This window comes from Arvicanthis niloticus, chromosome 22, assembly GCF_011762505.2.
Source record: "Arvicanthis niloticus isolate mArvNil1 chromosome 22, mArvNil1.pat.X, whole genome shotgun sequence".
NCBI classification, from domain to species: Eukaryota; Metazoa; Chordata; class Mammalia; order Rodentia; family Muridae; genus Arvicanthis; species Arvicanthis niloticus.
This window is the reverse complement of record NC_133429.1, coordinates 50,524,845-50,543,466: the sequence shown is the minus strand read 5'-3', so window position 1 is coordinate 50,543,466 and position 18,622 is coordinate 50,524,845. Positions and strand designations below refer to the sequence as shown.

The 18,622-nt window shown below is 40.6% G+C and overlaps 1 protein-coding gene across 5 annotated transcripts in view; it reads right to left on the bottom strand.

The window, feature by feature from the left end:
* Positions 1-18,567, bottom strand: part of Sarnp (SAP domain containing ribonucleoprotein) — a 52,483-nt gene extending 33,916 nt beyond the window's left edge. Inside the window, exons 1-7 of one of the 5 annotated variants that reach the window (XM_076920702.1) lie at positions 18,351-18,440; positions 15,797-15,849; positions 14,608-14,688; positions 10,317-10,350; positions 8,380-8,479; positions 4,138-4,184; positions 2,898-2,965 (exon numbers count right to left, since the gene is read on the bottom strand). In XM_076920702.1, the coding sequence (XP_076776817.1) occupies positions 2,898-2,899 (2 nt within the window). In that variant the 5' untranslated portion in view covers positions 2,900-2,965; positions 4,138-4,184; positions 8,380-8,479; ... (2 more) ...; positions 15,797-15,849; positions 18,351-18,440. Of the gene's footprint in view, positions 1-2,897; positions 2,966-4,137; positions 4,185-8,379; positions 8,480-10,316; positions 10,351-14,607; positions 14,689-15,796; positions 15,850-18,350 lie in introns of all 5 variants that reach the window. The other 4 variants (XM_076920701.1, XM_076920704.1, XM_076920703.1 and 1 more) reach the window with 4 other exon arrangements.
* Positions 18,568-18,622: the final 55 nt, after the last annotated feature.

Sequence of the window (18,622 nt, the reverse complement as noted above, 5' to 3'; positions counted from 1 at the left end):
ATCTTAGGATAAAAGTGGGGGTGGGGAAAATTAAATTAAAACAAAAAACCAAAAATGTTCTGGAAAGTAACTGTGGTTTAGTAATGGCCCCTACAGGTTCTACAAATAGGCCCGAAGTAGGGTTAGGAGGTGTGGCCTTGCTGAAAGTCCCCCATAGGCTCACAGAATTGAATGTTTGGTCATAAGGGAGTGGCATTAGGAGGTGTGCCTTGTTGGAGGAAGTGAGGGCTTTGAGGTTTCAAATCCTCAGAGTATCAGAGTCCTCTACAGTCACAGAACTTATGGAATGTCTCTCTATATTGAGGGAATTTATTGTGATGACTTAGTCTGTTGTCCATCTAACCCAACAATGGGCAGCTGAAGATGGAAGTCTAAGAATCTAGCAGTCGCTCAGTCCCACGAGGCTGGATGTTTAAGCTGCTCTTCTGTAGAAGTAGGTTCCAACAAAAGTGCTGGCAAGTAAATGCGAGCAGTAGAAAAAGAGTGAATCTCCCTTCTTCCAATGTCCTTAAGTTAATAGGCCTCCAGCAGAAAGTGTGGCCTGGGAATTGCTTTGTCCCAGGCTGACCTTGAACTCAGAGATCTTCTCCCCAACCCCTCCCAGATTAAAGGTGTGTTCGACCTTGCCTGGGCCTAAGCTTTTCAAGGCCACAATGCCTCAAGATCTCCATGCCAAGATCCAGGTCAGAAGCCTGTGTCTTCCAGCTTCAAGATCTGGATCACAGGTGAGCCCTCCAATTCTGGACTGTAGTTCATTCCAGATATAGTCAACCAGGATTAGCCATTACACCAGGCCCTGTCTCTGTCCTCCTACCCCAAACAGGAGTGAAAACCATAGGCATTTAGGCAAAATTCTTCATGTAACTGGCTTATGCCTACAGGACCTGCCCAGTATTGTACACTTCCATTTGGTAACAGATGGCTGATGAGCTTGTCCTACAAAAAGCACCTCCATGTGATAACAGACCTCTGCTAAGCTCGTCCTACGTTATGACTTCATGTAACACCCAGCTCATGATGGGTAGTTCAGGTCACATGGTAATTTGGTGGCCCATTGTCAAACCTTCAGTTTCCAAGGCCCAAAAGCTGGCTAAGAGTTGCCTTTCAAAGGGAAAATAGTTGTCTGCAGAGCCTTGCTCCAAAATCCCAAAGGTCTCCTCTGTGATTCACCTATAGGGGCCTGCCAATGGCTCCAAACAGCATCCCTATTTGCCACCCCATCATTCAAGTAGTTCTAGGTCTTCAAACTGGCTCAAGTCTGAAAACTGATTCACTAGCTGAGACTGTGATGGTTTGTATATGCTTGGCCCAGAGAGTGGCACTATTAGGAGGTGTTGTCTTGTTGGAGTAGGTGTGCCACTGTGGACATGGGCTTTAATACCCTCGTCCTAGCTGCCTGGAACTCAGTAATCTGCTAGCAGCCTTCAGATGAAGATGTAGAACTCTCAGCTTCTCCTGCACCATGTCTGCCTGGATACTGCTATGTTCCTAACTTGGTGATAATGGACTGAACCTCTGATCCTGTAAGCCACCCAATTAAATGTTGTCCTTATAAGGGCTGTCTTGGTCAAGGTGTCTGTTCAAAGCAGCAAAACTCTAAGATTTGTCATGATCTAATGTAGCCCTTCTTTATATTTGAGAATTTTTCTGCTTATAAAGATCAAACAGAAATGCAATAGGCTTATCTATGTCACACCTGGAAACACTGTGACTGATTAGCCAGTAGCAAAGGTACATCTGAATCATGCCATTATAATTTCACCCAGCCTGTTCTGAGCATTACAGGTTAGGTCATTATGAACATTGTTTTGTCCACACTACACATGATGATAACTACGAGTAAAGGTTTACAGGACTGAGCATGATAGAGCATGCCTTTAATCCCAGCACTCTGGAGGCAGAGGCTAGTACTAAAATACCTTATAGAAATTTTCAATACATAGGGAATCATAGATTCTAATTGAAAAACCTATTATAGTGGCTCACAAAAGAACAAAGGCTAGGAAAACTGAACTGTGCCTATATTGAAGTTAACTTGGTTCTAATTACCTAATAATATATAACTTGGAGGAAAATTTATTTTCTTCACTGGAAACAGACCTTTCTAAAAATACCTGACCTTATCAGAAATGAAAAGGTCAGTGGGAATATGTAATAAGTAAACCGGATGAAACTTTAAACAGTACTTTTTTAAGCACTTTCTGAGATCCTAAGGGTTCCACTGGTAAATGCTTGTCATACAAAACCTGGAGAACTCAGTTCAAGCCCTAATCTTACTGTTGAAAGACAGGTGTGGAGCAGGTGCCCAAGACCTCAGTACAAGAAGATGGAGACAGGACAACCACTGGGGCTCACTGGCCAGTTAGTTGTTCTACTCAATGTGAACTCTATGCCAGTCAGAGACCTTGTCTCAAAAAGTAGGTGGAATCAGGTATAGAAGGCCACACTTTTAATCCCACCACTTGGGAATCAGAAGCCAGCCTGGTCTACAGAGCAAGTTCCAGGATAGCCAAAGCTACACAGTCAGACCCTGACTTAGGGGACATCAGGGGGACGGGACATGGGACACAACACAAAGAAGCAAAAAAAAAAAAAAAAAAAACCTAAGATGGATAATGATTAAGAAAGATGCCTGACATCATTCTCCACATATATACACACTACCACACCAAAAATAGAACCATCTGTTCTTGTTCAGGTTATTTAAAAGGGCCAGGTGTGGTGGCACATTCCTTTAGTCCTAACACTTGGGAGGCAGAGGAAGGTTAATAATCTCAAAGCCAGGCTGGTCTACAAAGCAAGTTCCAGGACAGCCAGAGCTACACAGAAAAATCCCGTCTTGTGGGGGGGAGGGGACAACAAAAACAACCCACAGATTATTAAAAAGTGATAATTACATATCAACAGCCTTTTCAGGAGGTTCTTCCTCTTTAACAGGCAGCTCTATGGGCTTTGGTTCTTCTTCCTAAAACCAAATGAAACAACATGGTTAACATAAAACAAGAATATCCATTAAGAGCCGGCAATGAAGGCTTTAATCCTAGCATTCATGTGGCAAAGACAGGTGGATCTCTCAGTCTGAGGCCAGCCCAGCCTGGTATATAAAGCAAGTCCCAGGACAGCCAGAACTACACAGAGAAATCCTGTGTCTGTCTGTCTGTCTCTGTCTGTCTGTCTGTCTCTCTCTCTCTCTCATACACACACACACACACACACACACACACACACACACGGAGAAACCGTGCCTCAAAAAACCAAAAAGAAAAAAATAAAATAGCTATAAGGGGTTCTGGAGAGATGGCTCAGTACTTAAGAGTGCATACTGTTCTTTCAAAGGACCTGAGTTTGATTCACAGCACCCATTTCAGGCAGATCATAACTGCCTCTGACTCCAGCTCCAGGAGATCTGACACTTCTGGCTTCTATAGGCACCACATCCATATGCACATGACATATCCACACACAGACACATAATCAAAATAAAATAAAATCTTCAAAAAATACCCATTAAGGCCTCAAGATGGCTGAAGTCACGAAACCCTAAGTTCAATTCTCAAAACCAAGGTAAGAACCGGATGCAGTGATGCTGATCTGCAACACAGCACTCCCATACACAGCAAGATGCATGGCTGAGACTAAAGAAGTTTCTGGAGCTCCAGGGTTAGCTAGCCTGGAGTACACAGCTAAGCAGTAACAATAAGAAAACTGGGCCTCCAACAAGGTGCAAAGAGAGAACTAACTCCAAAAATTTGCCCTCAACTCTATACATTGGAGCCCAGTATTTCATACACTTACACATGCAATTTTTTCCATTAAAAACAACAAAAATACCCATTTAAAAAAAAGATAAACTGGACAAGACAGCACTCAGGAGGTGGGAATAGAGAGACCAGAAGTTTAGATTATCTTCAGCTACATATTGTATCTGAGGCCAGCCTGGGCTATAAGACCCTTGTTCAAAAGCATGAATTAAATTCTATTAGGAAAATAAAGGAATATCTATCAAGAGACAATATAAGAATTCCAAAATGAACTAGTCTTTCATTCTTCTCAGGCATCTAAGAACCACCTACAGTAAGCAATTCAGCCAAAGCAGTGACACATTAGCAGGCCAGTGACTAACTTTTCCCAACTTACCTCAGTTTCATCTCCCAGTACATCTTCTTCATTTGCTTCCTCTTCAGCTAAAGAACATTAAAATATTCCGGTCAAGCCTTGGTCACTTGATCACAGTGGTAAGAGTAAAATTACAACCTCTTTGCTTTATAGTTCAATAATGAAGGCAAAAATCAATTCTTATAATAGACATTTAGAGAAAATTCTTATAATAGACATTTAGAGAAAATTCTTATAATAGACATTTAGAGAAAATTCTTATAACCAGATCTCTATCTAATAGCATAAAACTGAATTCCACCTAAACTGAAAAACTAAATGCAATTAGGTTGTAATTAAGTCACAGTATAAACTAATTTAAAAAATAATTAGGACTGGGTATGATGGTGCATGCCCTGTAATCCCTGCATTTGGGAGATAGAGGCAAAACAATCAGTAAATTCAAAGCCACTCTGAGTTATAGAGGCAATCTTGAGCTACATAATGTCCTGTCTTAAATAAGCAGCAACAACAAAAGAAGGTACATGCATAGGTGTGCTGGTGAGGTCAAGTACAGCCAGATCCCAGTGTTAGAGCCTGTTTAAAATGACAAAGTGAAAGGCTCCTAAGTACAATTGAGGTTGACCTCAAGTGAGTAGGGGTGGAGTGGGGGGGGGCAGCTGTGACAGAATAATGAAGAAAATATCTTTGAAAGTAGTAGAAAGCTAGAAAGACACCTCGACTATTAATGGCTCACAAGCAAAATACCACGAGATTTAGTACAAGGGAAGAATTTCTGTTAAGAGCACTGGCTGCCCTTCCAAAGGTCCTGAGTTCAATTCCCAGCAACCACATGGTGGCCCATAACCATCTATAACGAGATTTGGTGCCCTTTTCTGGCTTGTAGGCATACATGCAGACAGAACATTGTATACATAATAAATAAATAAATCCTAAAAAAATAAAAGCAAACAAACAAAGAACCAAATTGGTACTTAGGAGATGGCTCAGGGATTAAGAGTGCTTGCTGTTCTTCAGGACCAGGGTTCAGATCCCAGCAGCATCCAAAGGAGGCAGTTTATACTCCCTGTAATCCCAGCACCAGGGAATCTGATACCTTCTACTGACCTCCTCAGGCACCCACACATTGCATACCCATCCATAAATACACACACACACACACACACACACACACACACACACACACAATAAGTGAAAAAACTGCTTTTAAAACTAAGCTCTCAGCCAGGCGGTGGTGGCGCACACCTTTAATCCCAGTGCTTGGGAGGCAGAGGCAGGCAGATTTCTGAGTTCCAGGCCAGCCTGGTCTACAGAGTGAGTTCCAGGACAGCCAGGGCTACATAGAGAAACACTGTCTCGAAAAACCAAAAAAAAAAAAAAAACCAAACAAACAAACAAACAAAAAAACTAAGCTCTCCTACCAAAGAACACCAAGGGAAAAACAATGACAGGGGCTGGAAAGATGGCTCATCAATTAAGAGCACTTACTGCACTTCCAGAGGTCCTGAGTTCAATTCCCAGAAACTACATGATGGCTCACAACCATCTGTAATGAGATCTGATTCCTTCTTCTTATCTCTGTAGAGACAGAACATTCATACACTCATACACTCATTCATACACACACACACACACCATATGCATGTGTGTGTGTGTATATATATATACACACATGCACATCTACATGCATACACACACATATAGTTTTTAAAAGACCAATGATAAAGATATTTGTGTTTAAAAACAAGGTAGCCAGGCATGGTATCCTATGCCTGTAATTCTAGCACTTGTGGGCAAAGAAGAAACCCACAGAATTTGGAACAGAGACAACATTTAATCTTTCTTCAGGGAGAAAATTATAGTATATTAAAACCAACAAATTAGCAACACTAGGCTGCTTAATAGAGAATGCCAAATACAGGTTTGTAGAGATCAAGAGCCGTGCATGGGCTAGGGAGGCAGCTCAGTAATGGAGCACTAGCAGAGGTGATAGAGAACTAGCAGAGGACGTGGACTGGCTTCTCACCACACACACCATCACTCACGGCCATCCACCTCTAACTCCAGTCAGGAGATCTAACACCCTTCTCTGGCCTCCTAAGACACGAGGCACATACCCACACAAATAAAATAAAAATAAAATATTTTTTTAATCATCCTTTTTAAAAAAATATATATGGATGTTTTGCCTGCATGTATCTGTGCACATGTATGCAGTGCTCTTAAGGGCCAAGAAGAGGGTGTCATATCCCCCAAGACTGTAGTTATAAATGGTTGTAAGCTACCATGTAGGAATGGGGAACTTGGGTCCTCTACAAAAGCAACTCTCTAGCCCCCCCAAAAATCTTTTAAAAATAAAGTTTTAAAAGAAAAGAATCCTGATGTCCTAATGAAGAATACAGATTTACAGGGCAATTCTAGGAAGCAACTTGACAGTGCTAAATCATATTGAGTATTTATACATTTGTGAATATACAATGATTACAATCCTAATCTGAGCACATATTATATAATTTCAAGAGGCACATAAAGAAGAAAAGTAGTTTATATGAGAATTATATATCCTAACTATATTTTATACAATAATAATATAATAACAATAATACTTTATACAATTACATACTAATAGTATTAAATCCCCTCGGGCTTGAGGGCAATATAGGAGTCTGTTAAGGGATGGATCATAAAATGTGGCAGCTTATGAGATGGTTCACACATTTGCTACCAAGCTTGATAACAAGATCAGAGTTATAGTAGTTATAAATGGTTGTAAGGATCCACATGGGAGGAGAGAACTGACTCTCCAAGTTGTCAACTGATTCTGAGATGTACACCATGGCATGTGCATATACACACAAGCACACACAGAGAAATAAATGTAATAAAAATCTTTTTTTTTTTCCTTTTTTTTTTTTTTTTTTTTTTTTTTAGGGACAGGGTTTCTCTGTGTCCTGGCTGTCCTGGAACTCACTCTGTAGACCAGGCTGGCCTCAAACTCAGAAATCCGCCTGCCTCTGCCTCCCACGTGCTGGGATTAAAGGCGTGCGCCACCACCGCCCGGCTGTAATAAAAATCTTAAACTAACAAACTGTGGTAGCTATATATATCACAGAAAGCTACTCTAGAAATGGAATGAATAAAGTAATAACCACAAAACCTCATACAACAGATACAAATGTAAGGTTATTTGTGTGTGTGCATGCACAGATGAGGGTACCCACATATATATGTGGAGTCCAGAAGAAGTTAAGCATCCTGCTCTAATATACTCAGTCTCATGTGCTTGAGACGGGGTATCTCACTGAACCTAGAGCTCTCACAGGATCACCCACTGCCACTCCCCAGGACTGAGATTACCAGCATGGATACCTAACCCCCACTGGGTTATTAGGAAACCAAAGCTCAGATCCACATGACTATGCAGCAAGAGCCTATACCTACTAGACCATCTTCCCAAATCCCCATATATACAACTTAAAAAAAATAATAATAATTAGAGCCAGGTGGTGATGGAACATACCTTTAGTCCCAGTGCTTGGGAGACAGAGGCAGAATAATCTCTGAGTTTGAGGCTAGCCTGGTCTACAAAGTTGAGTTCCAGGACAACCAAGGCTACACAGAAAAACCCTTTCTCCAAAAAAAAAAAAAAAAAAAAAAAAAAAAAAAAAAAAAAAAAAAGAAAGCAAGCAAGCAAAAGTAAGGCTATGGACTCATTATCAATGATAGGAATTAAAACATTGTATTAAGCAACATATCTTCCTATTTCATTTGTTAATTCTATGTGTATGAATATGTATGTTGTACATATGTACATGTGCACACGTGCACTTTTTTTTTTTTTCTTTTTAAGTCAGAATCTCACTATGTAGCTCTAGCTAACCTAGAACTCAATCTGTAGCCTAGGCTGGCTTCAAACACCTGATTCTCAGGCCTCAGTTTATTGGGTACTAAATGCAGGCATGTATCACATCTGGCTCAGCCCAGAAGTATTTTCTGTTGCTGGTGGGTTTTGTTTTGTTTGAGATAGACTCTTAATTTTGTAAGTCAGATTGGCTTTGAACTTGAGGCAATCGGCCTCTGCCTCCCAAGTGCAAGAATTAGAGGAATGAGCCACCATGGCCATCTCTAAATGTTTTCTTGATGTTGTTAATTTAGACCTCACATCACCAATTACCTGAGAAAGGAAGAAATCTAAATTTTAAACTGTCAGAGCTTGAAACTTCATATTTCACTCACATCATGTTCCCTCCACAAAGTACTTACCGTGTTCTTCAAGATATGCCTGGAGCCTATTGATAAGATCTTGTTTTATTCCCTTGGTCTCTAAACCACGAGCAAGACATTCTTGCTTTAGTTCAGCAAGCTGAGAAAACAAACAAACAATGTCTTTAATACCTATGAATAAAAAGGAGGTCATTCTCACAAAAGAGAAGAAGGAGGTAACAACGATGATGGTCAATCCACAAATTCCAAGTGCTATCCCTGACCAAGATCACAGGACTTTTTTTTTGGGGGGGTGGGGGTGGGGGGGGTGGGGGGGGAGAGGTTCAAGACAGGGTTTCTCTGTGTAGCCCTGGCTGTCCTGGAACTCTGTAGACCAGGCTGGCCTCGAACTCAGAAATCCGCCTTCCTCTGCCTCCCAAGTGCTGGGATTAAAGGCATGTGCCACCACCGCCCGGCAATCACAGGACTTTCTAACATACATTGAAAAAAAAAAAAAAATCACACTTAAGTAAAACTATAATCTATTTGTGCAATTATTTTTTAATTCTAAAAGATTACACTGTCAACAACATAAGAAAGGGAGAAAAATCAATCTTCAGTCAGAAACACAGTGTCCTAAAGACAGGTTCTCCAAGCCCAGTTTTTGTGCCAAAAGCTTGGTCCTCAGTGTAATGACTCTGGGACTATTAGAAATATAGAGCAGCCTGACACAGTGGCACACAGTATTGATCCAGTTGGGAAGTGGAGGCAGACCAAAGATTCAAGGCCAACAGGAAAACCCATTCCTACCCTTGCCCCCCCAAAAGCAGAGCTTACTGGGTAGTATTTAGGTCATCAAAGGAGGCCTTATTCTAGAAAGGAATTAATTGAAGTTAATTCTCCAAACATCAGGTCTATATAAAAGAGTAGCAGTGGCCAGGTATGAGCCTGCAATCCTAGCACTTGGGAAGTAGTAAGACGACCAGGAGTTCAACACCAACACAGTCAGTCTAGACTCATCCATGAGACCCTGTCCTAAGCTCTTACTAACCTCCAGCTTTTGTTCCTACCATGTACTCTCCCCTCAAAATTGCTGCCACCATTATGTCACCTTTTACAGGGCAACACTATGCTAATAGGACTTTCCATTTCCAAGTTTGGGAAATAAATAAATCTCTTTATAATATAAATATAATCTCGTTTATGCCTCAGGTATTTTGTCATAATGATAGAAAATGGACTAATCAACACCTATTATCCCAAACGTATCACAATATACCACACACATATCTATAAATCTAATAATTGATTATGCGTTGTCTGGCTTAATGTCAACAATGAACACTTCTATCTACATCACCAAACAAAGATATGCAACACCCTCCCACAGACTGGTGTTTAGTTGTTTATTTTTGCTGTTACTGTGCTGTATATCGAATCCAGAACCTTAAATACGCTGAACAAGTCCTTTCTCTAGAGGTTGTGTACTCCGGCCCTACTCAAACTCTTAAATCACACAGCAGCTTGTGTTCCTGCACCAGATTTACACAAAACTGGACCATATGAACTCCTTGTCATGCAAGAGCAAGGGGTTCATGGAGCCCCATCGCTCCTTGAGGATTTCTCAACAGTTAATGGTCAATGGGGGGGAGGGAAGATATTTTCTTTAATAAGTGCCCATGCTTCCATAAAGAAAGTCTCCCTGGTGCTCTTATAGACAACCCTACCCTAATGAAACTCTTGGGTCACAGGAAGAGAAAAAAAAAAAAACCTACGTTAAGTAGAAGGTGGACTTGTTGGGAAGAGGAAGAGCATTAGCAGGAATCAGAAGGGAGCCAGAGAGGATGGGGGATCTAAACACCATCAAAATTCACCACGTACATGTATAAAAGATCCCATAAGAAACATTTTATGAACAATTAATATATGCTAATAAAAACATTTTAAAATATTAACATACGAAAGAAGCCAGGTGGCAAAAAGATTGGAAATCCTACCTCATCAGGATTACTTGTAAGGGACAGAGCACACCTGAGAAAAGCACATGATATACAATGTAAGAGCAGGTGACTCCTATGTAAGTGACTTATAAGAGGGTCAGGCTTTTGAGCTATGGACTTATCCCAGTTCTCTAACCCATTCCATTCTCAGGAGTGCCTTCCTTTTACTTAACAATCTGTCTCCATTTCTACCAGACACACACTTTTTTTTTTAAACCAGTAAAAATGTATACTTACCATCTTACAGGCTATAGAAGGGCTAGTGGTGGGTAACTGACAGAACTAAAGAAGACACCCACATCAGGAGTATCAGACTGCCTGTAACTCCAGCTACAGGGAATTTAACAACCTCTGCTTTCCTCCTTGGCTCTGAGCATCCATATGCACATGCCCAAACACAAGACATACAATTTTAAAAAAATGTTTACTGCCTAACAAAGGCAACAATAAACACTCTAATATAGGGGCAGGGACAAGCCCAGGAGCCTGAACACCACACACACACACACACAATGCTGAGAGTGGGAGAAACAGTCTCCCCCAGAGAGGAGCATAAAACTCATTATCAATACCAAATGGTCAGCCCTAAAAACATACATACAAGTAACATCATACAGACTGAGCACGTTGTACTAATATATTCAGGTATGTGTGCAGAGAGAGAGACAGATAGAAAGATAGACATATGTATATAACAATAATTGGTGAAAAAAGAAAGCAGTGAATTTGAAAAAAGGGATACATGGAAGAAGGGATGGGGGTGGGTAAATGGTATATTAGAATCTGAAAAAAAAAAAAGAAGTATTTTTAAATTAAAAAAAAAAATACGGATCAGCTGGGCAGTGGTAGCACAAGCCTTTAATCCCAGCACTTGGGAGGCAGAGGCAGGCGGATTTCTGAGTTTGAGGCCAGCCTGGTCTACAGAGTGAGTTCCAGGACAGCCAGGGTTATACAGAGAAAAAACCCTGTCTTGAAAAACAAAAACAACAAAACAACAAACAAACAAACAAACAAAAACAAGACAGATCAGTAGAAGTGAGTACTTGCTATGTACGAGGTCCTAGAATTGATCTGCAGCACCACATATATAAACAGACAGAGTGAGTCTAAGTGCTGGCACATGCCTGTATCTCTCAGGACTCAGGAGATGGAAGTGGAAGGATCAGAAAAGGTCAAGGTCAGCTAGGTACATATGTGAAATCTCCTATTTAAGATTCAAATCTTCACTCATACAAAAACTAGATGAAAGCTGGGTAGATGATTCAACAAGTAAAGACACTTACAGCCAAGCCTGATTAAGTGAGAACCACACGGCAGAGGTTGTCCTGACGGCCACATGCACTCCATATTGCCATGAACACATAAACATAGACACTTTTAAATAAATGAAGATTTGGCTCAACAGTTCATCTCTAGACAGAGATGGTTCAGAAATTAAGAGTTTGCTGTTCTTCCAGAGGACCTAAATTTGGTTCCCAACACCCACATCTGGCAGTTCACAAATGCCTGTAACTCCACATCCATGGACTCTAAAACCCTCTATGGTCTCCACAGACACCTGCACACATATGGCATACATTCATACAAACATACACATATGCACATAAATAAAAATAAAAGCAGTCAGGTGTGATGACACAGGTCTTTAATCTCAGCACTCAGGAGACAAAAGCAAATGGATCTCTGTGAGCAAGAGGCCAGCATGGTCTACAGAGCGTTCCCGGCCAGCCAGGATGACATAGTGAGACCCTGTCTCAAGAGCCAAAACCAAACAAAAACATTCTGTTAGGGCTGGCGAAGTGGCTCAGCAGTAAAAAGGACTCACTGCTCTGACTCAGGTTCAGTTCCCAGCATCCACATGACACTCAACCATTTAGAACTCCAGTTCCAAGGTATCCATGCCCCTCTTCTGGTCCCTAAGAGCATGTACGTGTATATACATGCAGGCAAACCACTCATACACATGAAAATAAATAGTAAGAGCAAGCAAAAAGATAAGGACCTTAGGGTTTTATGCAAAGAAGTTACTACCAAAATAAGTGTTGATTATACACAGCTGAAATTATAGATCTTTGATAACCTAACTATGTAACAGCCTTAGTAGGATGGACACATACTCTTTAGAATTCTTGTGTCTGTGTTCACGTTCATGTGTCGAATGGTGTACATATATATAACACATCTGTCACTGTACTGTACGCTCCAGGCTTATTGGCCGTGTTTGTGTTCTCGTTCATGTGTCAAATGGTGTACATATACATAACACATCTGTCACTGTACTGTACGCTCCAGGCTTATTGGCCGTGTCTGTGTTCTCGTTCATGTGTCGAATGGTGTACATGTACATAACACATCTGTCACTGTACTGTACGCTCCAGGCTTATTGGCCTGAGAGCTTACAGGTGATTCCAGCCTGTCTCCCTTCTCATCCCAGGAGTACTAGGATTGCAGACATACTTGCGTCAGCTTTCCCACTAGGTCAGGCTAGTGTGGCAAGCACATTTACCCAATGTGTCATCTATCTAGCCCTTTTTTTGACACAAAATGTAATGTAGCCCAGGCTGCCCCTTAACTTATGTTCTTAAAGACGACTTTGAGCTTTTAAGCATCTTTCCTCTACCTCTCAAGTACTGAGTATTATAGGTGTACACCATTATAACAGGTTTTATACAACATTTGAAATCAAATCTAGAACTTTTCATATGATAGGCAAGTACTCTAGAAACTAAGCTACATTCTCAGCTCTTGTGATAGCTATATATTCTTATTCTATAAAGCACAACATGTCATTAATCTATGGTGAATAAATAAGGGTAAAAACACTCTAGGAATCCTATATGCAGATCAGAACACAAATATGTCTGGTCTGAAGGATGATCTTTCTGATTTTAAAGTAAAGAGTTTGAGGCTAGCCTGGATTACATAGCAAGACTGTCTTATAACAACCAAGAAAGCTGGAGAGATGACTCCCCTGGAGGACATGGTAATCCTTCTGTAATTTCAGTTTGGAGAGGTAGACACAGGGATTCCCCAGAGTAAGCTGGTTAGCCTGATGATCTAAGTAACCAAGTACCTATGTAGTGGAAGAAGAGTCCTGACAGTTTTCTTTTTGACCTCCAAAGGCATGGCATGGCATACACACTAAAATAATGTAATTTAAAAAAAAAAAAAATTTTTTTTTAAGAGGACATAAAGGCTGAGACAGGGGGATCTCTGAGTTTGAGGCCAGCCTGGTCTACAGAGTGGATTCCAGGAGAACCAGGGCTATACAGAGAAACCCTGTCTCAAAAACCAAAAAAGAAAAAATGTGAGGGCTCAAGAGATGGCCCGGTGGTTAGGAGCACTAGTGGCCCTTCCAGAGACCCAAGCTGGATTCCCAGCACTCACACAGAAGCTGACAACAGTTTGTAACTCTGATTCCAACACCTTCTTCTAGGTCAGCTGGTAAAAAGTACTCACCATGCTGGCCTGACAACCTGACCCCACTGTGAAAGAAAAGAACCAGGTCCTAAAAGTTGTCCTTTGATGTCCATATATATATGCCATGGCACACACAAACTCACATTCACACACATACACACAATAAATTCACATTAAAATTTTTAAAGAAAATTAATGTGAAATTTGGATACAAATTGCTTGGACTGACAAGTCACTTATTATAAGAACTAGGACAAAATAATCAATTACTGGATCTGGGCTTCCATTTTTCTTTTGAAATGAGGATATAGAGGCATTTTACTTTACAGAGTTATTATGAGAATTAAACCAGCTAATATGTATAAATAGTATCACCAGGTCCTCTGCCAGAACAGCATATGCTCTAATTAGACATCCCTCCTCCTCCATCCTGATATTTAAATAACATATTAAAACATTCAAAGCCAGGTAGGCAATGTGACAAGATCCTATCTGTTTATAAAACAAATCAAAAATGTTAATACACAAACACACACACACAGAGAGAGAGAGAGAGAGAGAGAGAGAGAGAGAGAGAGAGAGAGAGAAAAGGGGGAGGGAGGGAGAAGGAGAGACAGAGGGAGAGACAGAGAAAGAACGCTTATACAACTTAAGACTTTTTTTGTCTGAGTTAGAGATCACCATGAGTCTAAGGTTAGTCTGGGCTAGAGTGAAGCCCTATCTTAACATAAAAAAAAGGGAAGAGTTTGAATATAGCTCAGCAGGGCCTGCCCACATAAAATCAGATGAGTTGGCATGTAATCCTAGCACTCCTACAGTGAGATGTGAGGCAGACACAGAATCCTTACAAGCTGGGAGGCCAACTCACCTCAAATAGGCAGCATGGAACAAGAGATCCTGTCTCAAACAAGGTGGCAGACAAGAATGGACACTAGAGGCTGTCCTCTGACTTCCACAGATTACATGCGTTTATACAAAAGAACACACAAAGATTAAAAAACAGTAACAAAAACCTCACCCTCTCATCATCATTCCAATTTACTTTTATAGCCAGTTTTACTAACTTTCAAAACTATTAGAAACAACATTTACATACTTCATGTTTTAATAACACAAATATTTTATAATAGTGTTCAATACACTATGACACTATTATAGATCTTGCTGGTTCTGTCTACTATACTGCCACAGAATTTTCAGACATTTGCATTTGATACGGACTTTTATATCAATGCAAATGTTTTTGTCCTTCCTACTTCAAAACTTATTCCTTTCCTTTAAACTAAAGTCCTCAATTTCTCTTTATAAAAACAGAAAGAGTTTGGTTTTTGTTGTTTTGAAACAGGATCTTTCCATGTTACCCTGGCTGTCCTGGAACTCACTATGTAGACCAAAATAGCCTGGGATTCACAGAAATCCACCTGCTTCTGTCTCGTCTCTTCTAGTGCTGAAACTAGAAACATGCACTACTATGCCCAGCTTGAAAAGAGGTTTTTAATTTGTTTTTTGTTGTTTTTGTTTTTTGTTTTTTGAGACAGGGTTTCTCTGTATCACTTAGGCCATCCTGAAACTTGCTCTATATAATAGGCTGGCCTTAAACTCACAGTCACTTGCCTCTGCCTCTTGAGTGCTAGGATTAAAGGCGTGTGCCACCACCCAACTTGGGAAGTGGCGCTTTTTTTTTTTTTTTTTTTTTTTTATTAAAAACCCAAAATTGGCCAGGAGAGGTGGCGCTTGCCTTTAAACAGAGCACTGGGAGACAGAGACAAAGAGTGAATTCTAAGCCAGCCTTAGAGTTCAAGGCCAGAAAGCGTTATATAGAAAGTCCCTTTCTCAAAGATAAATGAAATAAAATAGAAACTCTTAGTCAAGCCAAAAAGTCAGATTATTCAATCAAGGTTAACACTAAAGCCTAACACTGTCTTCAAAGCCAGAATTTATATGAGTTCTTAACGAGAGGTCTATGGACTCCTCAGGGCTACAAGGTAATTTTGTGGAGCCCATTAAATTGCATGCAAAGTATTGTACATGCCTTTTTCTGGGGAGAGGGTCCATACCTTTCATCAGAGTTTCAAAGATATCTGTGACCTCCAAAAGTTTAAGAAGTGCTCTAGAGAAAAAAGCAAAAACAAGCAAATGTGATTAAAGAGTAAGTCCTGCTTACACCCTCAGGAGTGCCTCGGGTTCTCTTAAAACTATATACCTGAAATCAGGTCAGAAAACATTAGGTAAGTGAGATAGTCAATCAAATGCAAACTTATGAAGTAACAAATACTAGTATGGTAAAAGGAGGAACTCCATAAAGGAAAGTCATGGGGCAACTAGTGACTTACTCCAGGATTTCAAAAGGGGAACAAACGAGAATACCAAATAGCCAACTCAATTTTAATCTTTCACCTAAAAAGGAATTTTCTGTGTATGTAATATGTATAACAGTACAAAACTACATAACTTACACAGATAAAAAAAACAATGGAGGTAGTTGCTCAATTTTTCCTTATTTGTTCAAGTAATCATTAGAAAACTTATAATAATCTATTACAGCTACATCAAGTTAACAGTAACTAGAATATCATAAAAATCCAGTAATGAAATGTGAGAGTCCAACAGTTAAGAAACACATTTGCTTTCAAACAATAATGTCACTTTAATAAACTAAATACAGGGGCTTGTTCTAAGCACCTTCATTCACAAATTTTAAAGAAAGACAAAACGCAGCAATTTTTAAGGATTTTTTTTCAAGATTAAAAAAGTTTTCTTTGTGTGTGTGTGTGTGTGTGTGTGTGACAGAAACAGGTGCCTGAAGACACCTGAAGAGAAAATCAGGTCCCGTGAAGAACATGTGTTTAGCAGTTGTGAGCCACTTGACTTTGGTGCTGGAAACCAAACTCCTCTGGAAGAAGAGTCCTCCTAACCACTAAGGCATTTCTCCAGGCCCAATTATTAACTTTTAAGGAAAAAAAAAAAAAGTTTTCATGGATGGAGGGATGGCTCAACAGTTAAGATCACAGACTGTTCTTTCAGAGGACCCAGGTTCAATTTCCAGCACTTACATGGAGACTAAAAACTATCTGTAATTCTGCAGGTACACAGACATGCATACATACAAACTACCCATACACATAAAATAAATAAAACTTTTTAAAAATCATCACAATCCAATAATTAAAAACAACTATTAAAAAAAAAAAACTGGGCATGACAGTGAATGCCTCTAATCCCACTTGGGAGGCAGAAAGGTAGGATCTCTGTGAGTTCCAGGCCAGCTAGAGCTACAGAGTGAGATCCTGCCTCAGTAAAGAAAGAAGGAAAAAAAGAAAGAAAGAAAGAAAGAAAGAACACACGCACAGTTCTCAGTTTTTATTAAGTAAGTTTGATTTGTACGAGATTCCCAGAATAAGGTGACCAAAACAACTAACAAGTAAAGCTACTTGTGAAACACAAACAATAGTCAACATAGTTTCTTAATTCTTCTTAAAAGGAATTATTGTCCTTACAGAATAATAATTGAAGGACAAATCCACATACAAGAAAAGTACTTCGGGTTACCAAAATGTATAATTCAATGGGTCCTGTGGTTCAGAATGTCACCAAGAAGTGAGATGGAGAGATGGCTCACTGATGAAGAGCATTCACTGCTCTTCAGGACCCAAGTTATTCTACTATCAGCACCCACATCAGGCTGCTCACAACCGCCTGTAACTCCAGCTCCAGGAATCCAACACCCTCTTCTAACCCCCAAGAGCATGCACCATACACTCACACAGACACACGTAAAAAACAAAATTAGATTGGGGGTGGGGGAACCAAGAGAGCTGGGATCCTTCCCAAAGATAAACAGGACAAGCAAAATCCTAAGATTTTCAAACATACTTCATATACCTCCAATATTACAGTTATCTACCCTACACGTTCTCTCTCTAGTGGTAGGACAGTCAGGAGAGGGCAGAACGCCGAGAACCTCCTGAGAAAACTACTCGAAAAACTTTAGGGCTAACGTGTTCGCCATTTTACAAACTCTTGGAGATGCCTCTGGCCCAGGTTCCCACCGAGAAACCTATCTTAAGATCTCTCCTCTCCTTGGTTTCAAAATTCGAGTCCGGGGTCTTAATCCCATCTTGTTAAAAGAGAACTGGAAGCACTTTCTGGATTATGTTTGGGACATATTCAGGTAAACATGCAACAATGCCACTATATACTAAGGAAGTTCGGCTTTTGTGACTACATCAATCCGGGAGGAAAAACATAATTTTGGGTCAGCATGGGACACGGGGGAAGGACCACTGACGTAATGCAGATTAAATGAAAAAAAAAAAAAGAATATAAAAGATAGGAGGCGTTTCACAGCCGGGTAGGGAAGGGTGACAGATAATAAAACAACGAGAAGAACAAGTAACAGCAGGTAAACAACAGGTAAAAAAGCAATAAAATACTGAGTAGAAACGGAGTTTAAGATAGGCCTAAGGAAGGAGGCACAAAACTACAACGGGAGCCAGGAAAGAAGTGTAAGCAAGCGCCTGACAGGAAAATACGTGGAATAAGGCGGCGCAGGGCTCGTGTAGAATTTAGGCTCCAGAAAACCCCACCTCAGCCTTCCCCACGTAACGGTACCTTTAGCTTGTGAAGCTCCACCGTCTCGGTCGCCATCTTGCTGCGCTTTACTCCACCAGACCCCACCGCTGCCCCCGCCTCAGGGGCTTAGGCTCATCCAACCAATCGCTGTCACTCTTGCTCCCACCTCACACCAACGGCTCTTCCCATTAGTCAGTGGCGGCGTCGCTCTCACGCCTCTTGGCCACTTTCCACCGCTCTCTGAAAAGGTGGGCCCAGGGAAGGGCGGGGCTTGCATTGCCTAACGATAGAAAAGGCGACCAATTGTACGT